Source organism: Aegilops tauschii, chromosome 2 (assembly GCF_002575655.3).
Source record: "Aegilops tauschii subsp. strangulata cultivar AL8/78 chromosome 2, Aet v6.0, whole genome shotgun sequence".
NCBI classification, from domain to species: domain Eukaryota; kingdom Viridiplantae; phylum Streptophyta; class Magnoliopsida; order Poales; family Poaceae; genus Aegilops; species Aegilops tauschii.
Window position 1 is genome coordinate 563,954,340 of NC_053036.3, and position 14,679 is coordinate 563,969,018.

A 14,679-nucleotide genomic window follows, 5' to 3' on the forward strand; every position below is an offset into this window, starting at 1 on the left:
CATGTCGTGTCCTTTGGAGTTTCTCACTTTTCCTTTGCTAGTGGTGCCTTGTATTACGGTTTAATACAACCTCGGTTGCTTCATCCAACCCTCTAGATGTTTAGCTGGTTGCCATTTACACCGTGCCATAATCTTGTACTCCACTTAGTATTTCGAGTTTCTAGTGTGTTTGCTTGGGCAAGGTGCATTGTCCATCTGGCTAGCTTCCAGGAATATATTCACGTGGCTATGTCCTCTTGTAAACTTTTTTTTTTTAGGGAATGTCCTCTTGTAAACTTTCTTGAAAATAGATTAAGCGAGTGACATGTAAAGCTTTTCTATAAACATCCGAAGTTGTCTCCTTCCTCCCGTTTCAAAGTTTCTCAACAAGCACCCCCCGGAGCACGCAAAACCTACAGTGCACTGCACGAAAAATCCCACTGCCGTGTGGCCCCACGCCGCAGGCGCAAAAGAACAGAGAGAGAAGCGTCGAGAAACGTTGAACGGAAACAAAGGGCGGACGCGCGCAGGCGGCAGGCCCCCTGCTCGGAGCCTCGGGACAAAGCAAACCCGGGGTGGGTCCCGCCCGCCACCGCGGCCCCACCAGTAATGGCGGGCGGGACCCGCCACCGGCCCTCCCCTCCCCGCCCCCACTCACTTAATAAAACCACCTCCCACCTCCTGCCGAGCCTGTCTCCCCTTTAAACACCACCGATTCGCGCACCGTCCCTCTCGCCCGCGCACCACACCGCACCACGGCGCCAGGACGAGCACGGGAGCGCCACCGGATCGAAGGATAAAGGCCCTCTCCTCCCCCCGGTCGCCGGATCCGGCCCTCGGGGGACCGATCCCTCCGCGCCGGCGATGGACTCCTCCTCCTCCTCCGCCTCCGCCCACGGCAGCGGCGCCGGCGCCGGCCTGCTGGGCCGCGGCGGGGGCAAGGGTGGGAGCAGCGGCGCCGGCAATGGCAGCGGCAGCGGGAGCGGGATCGGCGGGGACAGCACGTCGACCATCGGCGGCGGCGGCGCGTCGGCGGACGCGTGGACCCGGCTCGTCAGCTCCGGCGTTGAGGACGACCTGGTGTGCGCCGTGGGAGCCGGGGCGGGGTTCGGGGCCGGAGGGCTGCCGTACGGCTACTTCCTCGACGCCTGCTTCCTCTGCCGGAAGCCGATCGCCAGCAACCGCGACATCTTCATGTACAGGTCCGCTCCCGGCGCCCTCCTCCCTCCGTCCATCCTTCCTCCCCCTCCTCCCTCCGTCCGTCGTGTTTGCCTGTGTCTTTGGTACGGTCCGGTGGGTCCCCGGGCAGGGCCGCTTCCGGCGTGTTCGGAGCTGGTATTTCTCGGCGGAACAAGAGAAATTTTGACCGCCGGCCGGGGGAAAAGCCGGAGCCAGTGCCGGCCTGATTCTCCAGAAAAGAAAAGAAAAAGGTTACATAATGCCATTCGTTTCTTGGTGCTAGGACAAACAAGGGAAGGGATCGGTGCGGGCGCTTTTCCCTTTTCTTCTTCTTTTTCATGATGGGCTATTGGTGCAGAGGCCCTGTCGTCTGTGTCGTGCGCGTACGGGTGGTGGTAGCTTACTCTGCGCGTGATTCCATTAAATTCCGCGCTGGCCTGAATCGCCGGGCTTAATTACGGTCACGATTTCATCTGCACGCTTGCATGTGGTGTGGAGTTACCGCTGATTTTTCTCTACAAAGTTACTGACCGGGATTCAGGAGAGACTTAGCTGCTAAGCATGTGTATTTTTTTTGGATTATCATCATCAGAGCTTCTGATAGATGCCAAAGGTGTTCATCCCACTGCTTTACTGCTGTTCGTTCCGTCTGGTGGATGGGTTCAACAAAAACTGTGGCTTTTTGTGTAGGGTCCTTGGGTTTCATTTTGAGATTGTGATTTCGCCGCATGAAGGTGAAAACTATATGGTTCCTTGTGTATTGGTTTGGAGTGGAGGATCAAGCAGACGTTCAGTATGAAAAAACGTAGTACGATCTTTCACTAATTGCATGTTTACCGCTAACAAACATTTCCATTTGTGAGGGAAGGTGTGATAAGACAGACATGTTACATGACTAGTTCGTTGAGTGATTGCCAAGCCATGTGTTTACTGGTTCATGCCATGCCATGCATACACTGAGATTAACCTGAATCCTTCGTTTGAGCAGAGGGGACATCGCGTTCTGCAGCGAGGAGTGCAGGACGGAGCAGATGGAGGCGGACGAGGAGATGGAGAGGAAGGAGAAGAGCGCGTCCGCCAAGAAGCTGTCGCAGAGGCCGCCGTCCCTGGGCGAGGTGGAGTCCCCGCCGCGGCCGCCCAAGACCAGGGCCGGCTCAATCCTCGCCGGCTGACAGTGCTCCTTTCCCCCCAGGCCAAGACCCCCGTCAGCACCACCACCGTCAGAAGAAGGAAAGAAAATTACCGACCGCTTAATTACTTACAGCCAGCCAGGCAGCCAGTGACATATATGGGTTTGTGTTTTTTGTTTGAACCCCTTGCGCTTTTGGTGGTGCTGCGTTGCGACCATGGTTTTTGCGCCTGCAGCGGCAGCAGCCTGTATCGGTGACGAACATGTATAGGTTAGAGACGGACTGAAGGGAAATGGTGGCCAGTGCCTGCCGGCTATTGGGAGTTACTGCTGCTTCCCAGGCTCTGCTCTTAATTATTTTTCTTTGTGTTTTGTACTCTAGTAGTTGTTGGTGAATGGTGATGGTGGTGGTGGTAGGTTTAAGGTTTTTCTAATGAAGCGGATGGAACATATGGGTAAAGAGGAAACTGACATGTGGGTGACCGAATCCCTGACTTTTTCACCCATGTATCAGCAGGTCCTGTCAAGATCTTGCGAGTTGTGCGTGTGCGTGTTGACGGAGGAGGCCGTCGGTTTTTGGCCGGTTCTCCTTATGAATTTGCTAATACTAGTATAATAATCCTAATGAATATACAGGGCTCTGGTCGATGTTGAAAAATCTAACTGAAAAGACTGATGCTGCATGTGTTCCATTTCATGGTTATCATGCCTGATGGCATGCTACAAGTATCTGGCCTACGCCTTCATTCATGTTTGTTTGCTCGCAACGGTGAAAGATCTCACTGGCACGATAGCACATACACGATTCTGGAACTAGCACACCATACTTTCCGACGGCTGGACAAGTGGAAGCATAAGCTGGAGGTGTCACACTCTACTAATGAAATGATGTCACGCGGCGTAGGGGCGGCAGGGCTCCAGATGAACCGGAAACAGAAACCATTTCCCCGATCTCTGTTGACATTTCCAAGCAACATCAAATCAAATCGTGGCCGGACAGCCGCGGAGCCCGAGAAATAAATTTAAAAAATCAAGATCGATATCCTCCCTCGGCCGCTCCCCACCAAATCTACAGCAGAGCAGGCGGCAGCAGCAGCAGCAGATGTACTCGCGCCGGCAGGCTAGACGACGAGGCGAGACGGGACGAGCCGAGCCCATTTGACCCCGGCGTTCCCTCCACCCGCGCTTCAATTCCTTGTCCCCACGCCCTGTAGAGCAACAGCGGAGGAGGAATTGAATGCGGCCGCTGAGGAGCAGGTGATGTAAATTTCTACTTCCCTTTCCTCGCCGGCTCCTGTCAGACGTCCGGCGCGGGCCCACATGGCAGCCCCTGCCGACTCCCCTCCCGACTGCATTGGCTTGCACCCTTTTCAGCTTTGGGAAAGCGGACGCCGACGGCCGGCCATGCGCCTGTTCGTAGTACTCACTCGCACGTCCTGCGTTGGAGTGGAAACTGGATTTGGCCAAGGGGGAGAGCGGACCGGGGGAGGGGGAGGTTGGTTGGCTGGCTCGACCGGTCGATGGATGGATCGACCAGGCTTCACGGGCACGGATAGACGGGACTGGACGGGCTCGCTTCTTCTCTGGTCGGTGATGGCGCCCTCGCGCCAACGCGCCTTCATTCAGTTGGATCCGTCCGTCGCGAAAAGCGACCGACGAGCGGGCCAAAAGGTCGTCCCTGGGCACGTCGCGTCGTCCGGTCCATGTTCTTCGCAGGGTAGTTGGGCTGGGCTGACGACGTGCAGGGTGCACAAGTATACTACACTTGTGTGTGTAGTGGTACTCCGCAGGAACATGGAGCGGCTCCCAAGTATAGTGTGACGGTGTGATCCTCACTGCACTCTGGCACTCTTGGTCGTTCCAGGCTTGACCCGACTCGGGCGGCGGCCACCCCCCCCTACCGTGCTGACCGGACCGGGTCAGGGTCTCAATGGTTGACTGGCACGGGCGGCACACTGGGTCGCTGGCCGGTGCCCCTACAACAGTACAGCTGTGTTATTTTTCATTCCGTACGATGAACCGCTGTTTTTTGAGTGTGTGGTTGCTAGGTTGGTTTGGAAAGAAGTGGGGTTAGTTTTTGATAAGAATTTTAACTCCTTTTTAGAACTGGCTAGTGGTTGGCTCTGTAACAAGAGATTCAGATTCTTACGTTTAAATGTAGTCTCTTCTGCTGTCCTTTGGGGATTGTGGAATACCAGGAACGATATTGTTTTTAGTAGTACAACTAAATGGATCTCTATCAAGCAGGTCTGGTAGAAGATAATCCATTATTTAGGGGACTGGACAAAACCTCACAAGGAACTGCTGGAAGGACGAACGGCTCAATTCAGAGACCACCTGCTGAAGAAGCTGAAGTTACCCCTGGAGCTCGAACCAGACTGAAGTGCACCGAGTCTCAGCGTCCGCTGTCTTGGGCAAAAACCATTGAAGCCACTGCACATGGGGGAGGGCGGGGGGAGCTACATTGGAGGAACTAAAGAGCAACCCGAGGATGGCAGATGAGATCCATGTGGTTTTTGTTCCGATGTCCTGAGCTTTGTAGTTCTTCCTGTTAAGAGGAGTAACTTTCGTTTCTAGCAGGGAGATGTAACTAGGTTATGCTGTAATTGGTCCTAAGAGTCTGGTCGTTTTGGTGAACTCTTGGGACACCATGGACCTGGCGTGTAGACCAGGAGTCTTCGTCGTTTATGTGGTCTTGATTTCGTTTCTACGAAATGGAGTTGGGGGGCTCCCCTTTGATCGGAAAAAACCCCCCGCTGATTTTGGTTCTTTTGGGCCTAACTCTTCCCTGGGTCACTATACAGTTTAACGGGCTCGACATAGTCAGTGCAGTCGTCAAGCAGCGCCTGGAATGGGCCGCCCAGCGGGGATCGCAGGCATTGAGCCCTTTTTTCACATTTTTACTTTGTTTTTTGCTTTTAATTTTTTTTACCTTTGCTTAAATTTCAAAATATTCTAAATATATCTAATATGAAAATCACTTTATATATAGAATGCTAAAATGTTAATCTTACATTTGAAAAATGTTAAACGTGTATGGAAAAATGTTTCTAATGTATACAAAAAGTGTACACTGATACCTTTGTCTCTCCACCAAGACAAGGCAGTTAGGGTTTTTGCCTCCAGTCGGCGGTGACGCCGCTCTGCCTCGTCTCTTGTGGCCTTAGGGCCATGAGTGCGCGGTGGATCCCGGCCCTTGCTGGCAGGAGGGCTCCGTTTTTAGGTGCTTTTTCAAGTTTTGTTAGAGTTTGTGTCATGCTCAAGAATATGAGGCGACGACGGCTTCTTAAAGATGAAATAAGGTTCTCCCGCCTAGCTCCGTCCCGGTGGTGCGTCTAGCATCGTCGGAGGGTATGTGGAGGTGTGTTTGCGGCGGATCTCGCGGGATTCAGTTGGAGGTTGTCTTTGGTGGATCACTCGGAACCGGTCTTTGTTCGTCTCTGTTCATGTGTCTTCAGGTTGGATCCTTCCCATCTAAGCTTCTGTTCATCAGCGGTGGTTGTTGTTCTGGTTTGTTGCTCCTATGGGGTCTTAGCACGATGACTTCCCGACTGTCTACTGCAACAAGTTGTGCCCGGCTCTGTCACGGGAGGAGTGATGATGACGACGCGCCTTCGGCTCGCTTCAGTGCTTGTAGTCGTCGTTAGGTGGTATACGAATATGGATGTAATTTTATTATTTCTTGTGTTCGTTGTACTGTCATGATTGGAGATGAATAGATCAAAAGTTTCCCAAAAAAAAAGTGTACAATGTGTATGTAAAAAATAGACATTAAAACATATATATGAAAAAATGTTTATCATGTATTTAAAAAATCTTACACATGCATAAAACATCTCCCCAATGTATAAAAGAAGTACAATGTGTGCGAAAAGTAGAAACCAAAAAAAAAAATATATATATATAAATATTAATCATGTATTTAGAAAATGTTAAACATGTATAAAAATTGTTCCCGATATATACAAAAAAAGTTGATCGCATACAAAAAACATTGTGACATTTTAAAAATGTTCATGTATTTGAAAAATTATATGTGACATTATAAAAAAATGGTAATCATGTATTTGTAGAAATTTAAATGTATATCAAACCAATGTCGTAGATGTATGTAAAAAATGTATAATGTTTATGAAGAAAGTAGAAATCAAACTTGCAGTTGAAAAAATGTTAATCATTATATTTTCAAAATGCTAATCATGTATTAACAAATGTTAGATCTGCATAAAATTTGTTCTTGGTGTATATGAAAGATGTAGGCATCAAAAACATTTGTTTTTAACAAATCTTAACCTTGTGTTTTAAAAATGCTAACATGTATTAAAATAAATGTTTCACATGTACATGGAAAACGTACATAGAAAACCAAGGAAAAATGGTACAACAAACATAGAAAATAAAAAAAAAGCGATAAAAAAAGGTTCAAAAAGAGAAGAAACCCATAAAGAAAAACACATACAAAGAAAAAAAGAAATAATCCAACGAAGACCTATGAAAATGATGAAAAAGAAAGAGAAACGAAGGAAACCAAAGAAAATCAAGGAAAAATGAAGAAGGAAACAAAGAAAACACCAAAGAAAATAGTGTAAACTGAGAAAAACGAGTAAAACCGGTGAAACAAATAAAATGGAAGTTATACTGAAGAAAAAAATCAAAGAAATCAGATAAAAAATAAAATAATCGAAGAAAAGAACAAAAAAACAAACCAAAAAAAGAAAAATCACAGAGAAAATCGGAGAGCCGGTGGCCGGCCGCTCGCGCTGCGCATGACGCGAGAGCTCCTTCCATCTCGTTAAAAGCGAGATATAGCTCTCGCGCAATTTGACGTGCTTTTCGAAAGAGATGCGGTGTAATTGGGCCATCGGCAGCATGCCGCATGTTGGACGGGTTCCTAAATCCATTTTCGTTATCTAACCTCAGTGACGGTGTCCTGAATAGGGGGGGTGCTAACGATGCCGGCTCCCGAACATATGGGCTGGGCCTTGGATCCCCGAAGCAACCAACCAGTGGGCCAGGCTCGCCAGGCCCCCAGGAGAGTCAACCCATAGATGTAACCGACTTATATGTAACCCTAGGTACCCCGGTGTCTATATAAACCGAGGCGAGAAGACCTCGGATGTCAACACTTATACACACGATCTCGTGGTAGATTAACTTGTACTCTGCACTCCCTCGATCAATACAATCAAAGCAGAACGGTAGGGTGTTCTCTCTTCAATAGAGCCCAAACCTGGATAAAATCCTGTGTCTCTGCTACCATCGTGCCAAGGCTGTCAGCTCATGACCTTTTACCTGAGATCTACTGGATTTGACTCCATTATTGGTGGCCCATACGTGCCTCTCTATGTAGTCAAAACGGCTCGATGACATTCACCAATGATGAGATCGACACCAACGCAATTCTCGCGCCGTAATTTCCCTGCCTCGGCTTGGCCGAGGAGTTGGAGAAAATCGAAACTTGAACTCCTGGTCGAGTCATTGAACTCGACAAATCAGGCCCCTGCCGTAATTTCTCGTTCCCCTTCCTCATTTCCCGGAAGCGTCTCGCAAACCTCGCCGGCATGTGAGACGTCTAGTCGGGCCACTTGTTAGCCCCTGCCGACCTCCCTTGTCAGTCCGTCACCCTGCATTTGGCTGGCTTGGGGACATGAAGTTTTTGCACCCGAGCTCAAACGGTAAAATCAAAAAATATTTAAAAAATGTTCAAAAAATCTGATTTTTTAATGGCAAGCTTTGATAAATGTTCTAAGAGCTTGCAAAGTTGCATCATGAAATCACACTTGTGGAAGTCGTGGTAAAAAAAAATCGATACTCTGAAATGCTAGTTTCAAAAGCATTTTGGAACACTGATTTCGTTAGGAAATTTTACAAGCTCTTAGAACATTTGTCAAAGTTTTGCCATAAAATAATTTCTGATTTTTTTGAACTTTTTTAAATGTTTTTCGAGTTACTGTTCATCCCGAGCCGGGTGTAGAAGGGGACTTTCACTGCCTTGGACCTTTTTCAGCTTTCTTTCGTCGTTTCAAAAGCGTCCGGCCATGTGCCCGCGCGACGGCTCGTAGTACTCGCTCGCACGACCTTTTATCTTTCTCACCGAGGAAAAGAAAAGAAAAAGAAGCGTTGAAGTGGAAATGGGATTTTGCCAAGGAGAAGAACGGACCAGGGGAGGGGGAGGTTGGTTGGTTCGACCGACCGATCGATCGATCGACCAAGCTTCACGGGCACGGATGGACTGGAATGGACTGGACGGACACTCTGCCTCTGGTCGGTGATGGCGCCCTCGCGCCGACGCGCCTTCATTCAGTTGGATCCGTCCGTCGCGAAAAGCGACCGACGAGCGGGCCAAAAGGTCGCCGCTGGGTACGTTGCGTCGTCCGGTCCATGTTTGTGGCTCGCGCTTTTCTCGAGGGTGGTTGGGTTGGGCTGACGACGTGCAGGCTGCACAAGTGAAGTGCGCGTGTGTGTAGTGTACCTACCCGGAGGAACGAACGAACATGGGGTGCCCACAAGTGCAGTGTCACCTACAACTCTACCTGTGCTCGGCGCTCTTCGTCGTTTCAACCTTTTTTTTTTTTTTTGCGAATATTCGTCGTTTCAACCTTGACCCGACTCGGGCGGCGGCCACCCTGCCACCCTGCCGTGCTGACCGGACGCGGTCAGGGTCTCAATAAAAACTGGGTCAATGGGCGGTGGCCCTACGAGGATACATCTCTTTTCCCCGTACTGTAAATAAAACTGTTTTTTTAGGGGTTGTCAATAAAACTGCTGATTTTCGTTATGAGGCCAAACTCCTGGGCGCGTCTTTGTCTCGCATTATGCGAGACGAAAGAACACATCGCCTCAACGACGTCCTAAATAGGCTGGCCCCTAGTGTGCGTTTTTTTTCTTTTTCGTTCTCTGGTTTAATACTTTTACGCACATTTCTCAAATGGAAATATGTATTCTTTAAATTTTTAGAAACGTTCATTGCACATTTTAAAAATGTTCACGCGGTTTACAAAAAAGTACGAGCAACTTCTAAAAATGTTGATAGCATTCTAAAATAACGTTTGTGGCATTGAGAAAATGCTCATGCATTTAAGAAAAATCATGAAATTTAGAAAAATTAAAATTATACAATGTAATTTTTTTTTAATTTAAAAAAGATGTTCAATACCATTCAAAATATGTACGTGACAGTGTAAAGAAATTTTCACGCATTTCAGAAAATAAGTTTATACAATTCTATTTCTGAACAAAAAATGTTTTGTGCCATTAAAAAAAGTTCAACATGTATTTAATTTTTTGAACATGTATTTGAAAAAATGTACATTATATATTTGAAAAAAGTAGACACGTGTTGAAAAAAGAAAAAGAATACACCGTAGAAAACTGGTGAACAAAATACCCAAGAAAATCGATGAAAAACCAATTAGAAACACACATAGAAACGAACGAATAAAAAGGAACAACATGAAGATTCTAAAAACTGTCTGAACATGTCAATGGAACCTTTATAGAACCGCTACAATATCTACAGATTTGGGCCAGGCCATTCAGTGGAGTGCCAAAGGCGAGATTACCGTAGGTCTCGAGATTACCGTAGGTCTCGTAATAGACAAGAAAGAGCCCTGGCGCTAGCTCCTCAATGGAGTAATGTAAAATTTAACGGGCTTTTAGAAAGAACTGGAACATAATAGGGTGGTCAGCAATAGATTGTTTGTTTGACAGTTTCCTAAATCCATTTTCATTATCGAATGTGAATTATTATTATGGGTAACTTTAAAAAAAAAGTCTTCTGCTGGCACAAAACCAATCTCCTCCGCTTTTGAGTGTTTCTCTGGCGTCGTGGGCGGAGTGGAGGAGATTGCCGTTGTCTCCATGCTTTGTGTAGTAGATTTTGATGTCGCAGAGGATTGTCCCAATGGTGATAACAATGCCATCTCGAATAAAAGACATTTGACTACGATTTCATCCTCATGGCGTTTGTACAGCATTGTCGTAGAGCGTGTGAGTTTTGTCCTTGTTCTTCCTCATGAAGGACGTTTTGGGTTTCAAGTGTATCGTTGACCACAACATCGTCTTCTTCTACAACCTCTTCTCTCAAGTATTTGCCAGCAATATCGTTTGTTTGACTTGGCGATACTAGTACAGTTGTTTGCCTATTTCAGTTTGTGATGGTTCAACGGTATTTGTTTCTTTACAGGTCTTTGCATATATTTTAGTGACTAGATTTTTTTGATGTTGTCTATTATCAACGAGAGCTATGGTGGTACAACGACAATATGTTTATTTTTTCATAGTGGTATTTCTTTTTGCGGGGTTCGTATTGGTATCCTTCCATTTGTTTAGGGTCTCATTTATGTATGTGGATCAGTTACCTTGTTATATGATCTTATACAGTGTTCTTTTGATTAATACGTACTCTCTCCTTTTCGGTTTATAGGGCTCAATTCAAAAATCTCATCAACCAAGGTATATGGTGAGTGGTGGAATACTTTTTGTAGTTTGCAAAAGCACTCAATTAATGCTCTTGTTTTTCTTAAAATTATGTTTACTAATGCATTAATTGCAATGCATGCATGCATAAAGTACATGCATTGGTCAATTTTCCCTTAATATTTGCATGCAATGATTTAATGCACCTTGGAATCTGAACATGTGATGTGGAACAACCAAATTGAGCCTTATAAAATGGAAAAACTGAAATTTTGAGATAAGGCCTATAAACCGGAAAGGAGGGAGTATAAACTAGATTCGACTTAATAATTTAGTGGCATTTAGTGTCCGCAGCTTTCAACTGGTCATGTGTTTTGTACTATACGTGAACGGTAACTGAAAGCGGAAACCGCGAACTCCGTAGATGAGCTGAAAGCGGAAAGGTTGTGTCTGTACTACCAACCCCGGCAGCCGTCAAACCCCCTGCTCGGCCACTTGCTCTTCTCCCCCCTCCGGCACCCGATGCTCGCCGCCGCCACCACCGCCTCCCTCCCCCCGCCGCTCCGCCGCTCACCGCGCGCAACCTCCCTCGGTGCCCCCCATGGATGCGAGGCTGGGGCCCGCTCTCTCCACCCGCGGCCCCGCAGCAGGCGGACCCTAGCCTGCCGCGCGGAGCTGCAGCAGGACGCGCCGTTCGTGGCCGCCATCGGCGCCTGCGTGCTCGCGTCCCTCGTGCTCCCGCCGGCCAGGGTCCGAGGAGAGGCGGCGGAAGAGGACGACGACGGGGAGTTCGGCGCGACGGACACGAGGATGGGCGTGATGGCCATCATCTCCTTCCTGCCTTACTTCAACTGGCTGGTGAGCCGAAGCATCTTGGTTGCTCTTATTATTTCTTTTCCCCACGGACTGATAATGTTTTGGGTGCTTTTCTCCCTGGGATTAGAGCTGGGTCTTCGCGTGGCTCGACAGCGGCAGCAAGCTGTATCTGGTCTACGCGGCCGTCTATTTGGCTCCTTACCTTAGGTTTGTATAATTGTGAATCCTGAGCTACGAGCTTCTGTTTTCTTTGTTCGGTATCCCGGAACAATTGATTATTCGCTCTGTTAGGCTTTTATCTGAGACTAGTGTTTCAACCTTTCAATTAGCTGTTGTTTTGCATTGAAAAATCCCGGCTCTGTGATATCACTATTTGGCTGCTAGGTAGGAGTAGTTGCTAGTGTTACGAGCCAGTGACTGACTTAGGTTGGCAAAATGCTTCTTGTGCCATTGGAGCTGTAGAGTGTTCGGGGAAGTTGAGGATTCCAGTTCTCTATTGCCAACTTACTAGTGCCATTGGAGCTGTAGAGTGTTCAGGTAAGCTGAGGATTCCAGTTCAGTATTGCCCTGAGCTTTGGTCGACAAAGATCCACCGATTAGTGCCATTGGAGCTGTAGATTGTTCAGGGAAGTTGAGGATTCCACTTCAGTATTGCCCTGAGCTTCCGTTGACAAACATCCACTTATTAGACCATCTTCAATTGCTTAACGATTACAATTGGGGAAACAACTTGGAGTGAGCAGCCGATTATCCCCATATGTTCAGGGAAGTTGAGGATTCCACTTCAGTATTGCCCTAAGCTTCCGTCGACAAAGATCCACTTATTAGACCATCTTCAATTGCTTAACAGTTGCAATGTGGTAAACAACTTGGAGTGAGCAGCCATTATCCCCATCTGTACTTCAACCCGTCGTCAGATTTTTCATGCGAGTTTCTTCTGTGGTGTCAGTAATGTAGTACTCCCTTCGTTCCAAAATATAGTGCGTCCTTGAACCTCGGGAAGCGCGGGCGCGCTATATGTTGGAACGGAGGGAGTATATTATGGACTATGAACTGCTCTTCTGGTTCTATCACATGGTGTTGCTATGAAATATGGACCTACCAACGTTAAGTACAGTCATTACTTGTTTGGCCCTTTATTTTGTCATGTTGTACATGTTGTGGTTCTATGTGTATGTAAATTTATATATGGAAGCAATACAAAATGGAGCAGCGAAGTTACCGTACTTTCCATTTTCTGCCTCTTCCGAGTATGATGATTGAAATTTAGTGTCATTACTGATTAGCCAAATGTTACTTGCCACCCTGCCTTGTAAGTTGTAACGGTGTACTAATTCATATTGACTTCTGGTGTACCATACCACCTTGTTCTAGCATACCACCATGTTCTAATTGCTGTGGGCTTACTTTTTGCCTGTTCAACACTTTGCACATTTTCTATCCATGAATTAGAGATTAGACCCAAGCTGTCTGCTCGGGTAACTTACAAATGTCATTGCTGTTTCCAGAACGAACTTGTCGCTCTCCCCTGATGAGAGCTGGTTGCCCATTGCCAGCATCTTCATCTGCATCTTACATGTTCAGGTAAGTGAGCGGCCTTCTTCAGTACTTATTAAGCAAGTTGTGTTCATTTGATGAGATGCTTTCTTCCCTTGCAGCTAGAAGCAGGCATCAGGAATGGTGATATTGAGGGCTTCATGTTCTTTCAAAAAGCACAGAATCTTCTCTTTCCCAATGCTATGAAGGAAAAAGATGGCCACCGTGCAAACAAGAGAGAATCTCTCAGAACGGTACGATTCAAGGTGGTGTGTAACCCAGATTCACGATATCCCTATTAGTTAAAATTATGTAATCCGCCTCTGCATCTGTTCAGGGACATCGGGGCAACTCAAGAATACCTTCAGCTCACGAGTCCAGAGAGAAGCTTCGCAATTCAGCTATCTTCAAGAAAAGACTTGATGAGCCCGACGAGAAACAAAAGAAATCAGACTGGCATTGAACTTGACGGGGTTCTCTTGTTGTATGGCACCGGAAGTGGTTCTAGACAGATGCTTGCTTATGTAGCTGCAGAAAGTCATGTTTTAGAAAAGGAGGATGACCCCCGGCCTTTGCATCTGAGCGATGCATACGGTCACTTTATTAATTATTCTCATAAGACCTTACAAAGTAATACCACAGTAAGACTAAAGCTGCCGTCTAAGCAACAAACTGTCGCTACACCTATCCAGTTGATGAAGGGGTGCAGATAGCCTGGGCCTAAATACCAAACAGACATCGCAGCCAAACCTAACATCTAAGACCTGAGGACCCATCCAGGACGCCTGCCGGGCATGGGTCTCGCCGGTCCGGCGTGCTCTTAGAGGCCGTCGCCGCCAACTGCCACCGTTCCATCTTCAGAATTGTACTGATGCATCAACCTTGCTCAGTCTAGCTATCGTCGACGCCACCACGGCGCCCAACAGCACCTCCTTCCTGCGCGCAAACAGTTGTGCACGTCGCGGTCGCCACTGATACACCTCAGCACCATGCTGCCAAGTACCACCAGCCGACACAGCTTGAAGTCTTTGGAAGATCTGTCGTGCGTAGCACCTGCCGACCAGGCATGACAAAGCGTAGCACCTGTCGGTCAGGCATGACTTAACATCTACACCGAAGCTCCGTGCAAGACGAAGCCGCTCCACCTCCTGCCTCTGACTTCCAGCGCTGCTCCACAAATGATGCCCCCAAGAGAGAAACGACACCGCAGTGCCACCATCGTCCGATTTGGAACACCAGATCCTAGGGTTTCCCCTAGAGCAGCACGAGTGGGTCGACAGTAGTTACACGACGATGCCTCCATCAAGGTAACGGCGTAGAACGCCGCCATCGCCTGCCAACGGCTCGGTTTTCACCGGCAACCATGTCTCCCCAACTCGCAGCCGGGACTAGATGATGAATCTCGAGATCCGATCACCAAGCCTCTGGCCGGCCATCTCTGACGACGAAGATGACCACCACCATTGGCCAGCGAGATGACGCGAGATGAAGTAGGGCGCTGCCAGCGTGCGTCCTGGCCAGCACCACCGGCGCTCGGCCCGTCCCGGACCACGCCTCATGGCCGAGGGCAACGGCAAGCGCTGCCACGACGAGGACACAGACCGGAAGCCCAGATCCGACCC

At 48.0% G+C, this 14,679-nt stretch overlaps 2 protein-coding genes across 2 annotated transcripts; both read left to right on the plus strand.

Annotated features, from left to right (window-relative positions):
• Window positions 1–671: 671 nt before the first annotated feature.
• LOC109765515 (uncharacterized) lies at window positions 672–2,754 on the plus strand. The gene is made up of 2 exons (XM_020324295.4): window positions 672–1,181; window positions 2,147–2,754. The coding sequence occupies exons 1-2, from the start codon at window positions 844–846 to the stop codon at window positions 2,328–2,330; spliced, it is 522 nt and encodes a 173-aa protein (XP_020179884.1). The 5' UTR covers window positions 672–843; the 3' UTR covers window positions 2,331–2,754.
• Window positions 2,755–11,136: 8,382 nt separating this feature from the next.
• On the plus strand, window positions 11,137–13,709 carry LOC109765516 (uncharacterized). Its single transcript, XM_020324297.4, has 5 exons — window positions 11,137–11,563; window positions 11,649–11,728; window positions 13,030–13,105; window positions 13,180–13,311; window positions 13,395–13,709. The coding sequence occupies exons 1-5, from the start codon at window positions 11,228–11,230 to the stop codon at window positions 13,518–13,520; spliced, it is 750 nt and encodes a 249-aa protein (XP_020179886.1). The 5' UTR covers window positions 11,137–11,227; the 3' UTR covers window positions 13,521–13,709.
• The last annotated feature ends 970 nt before the right edge of the window (window positions 13,710–14,679 follow it).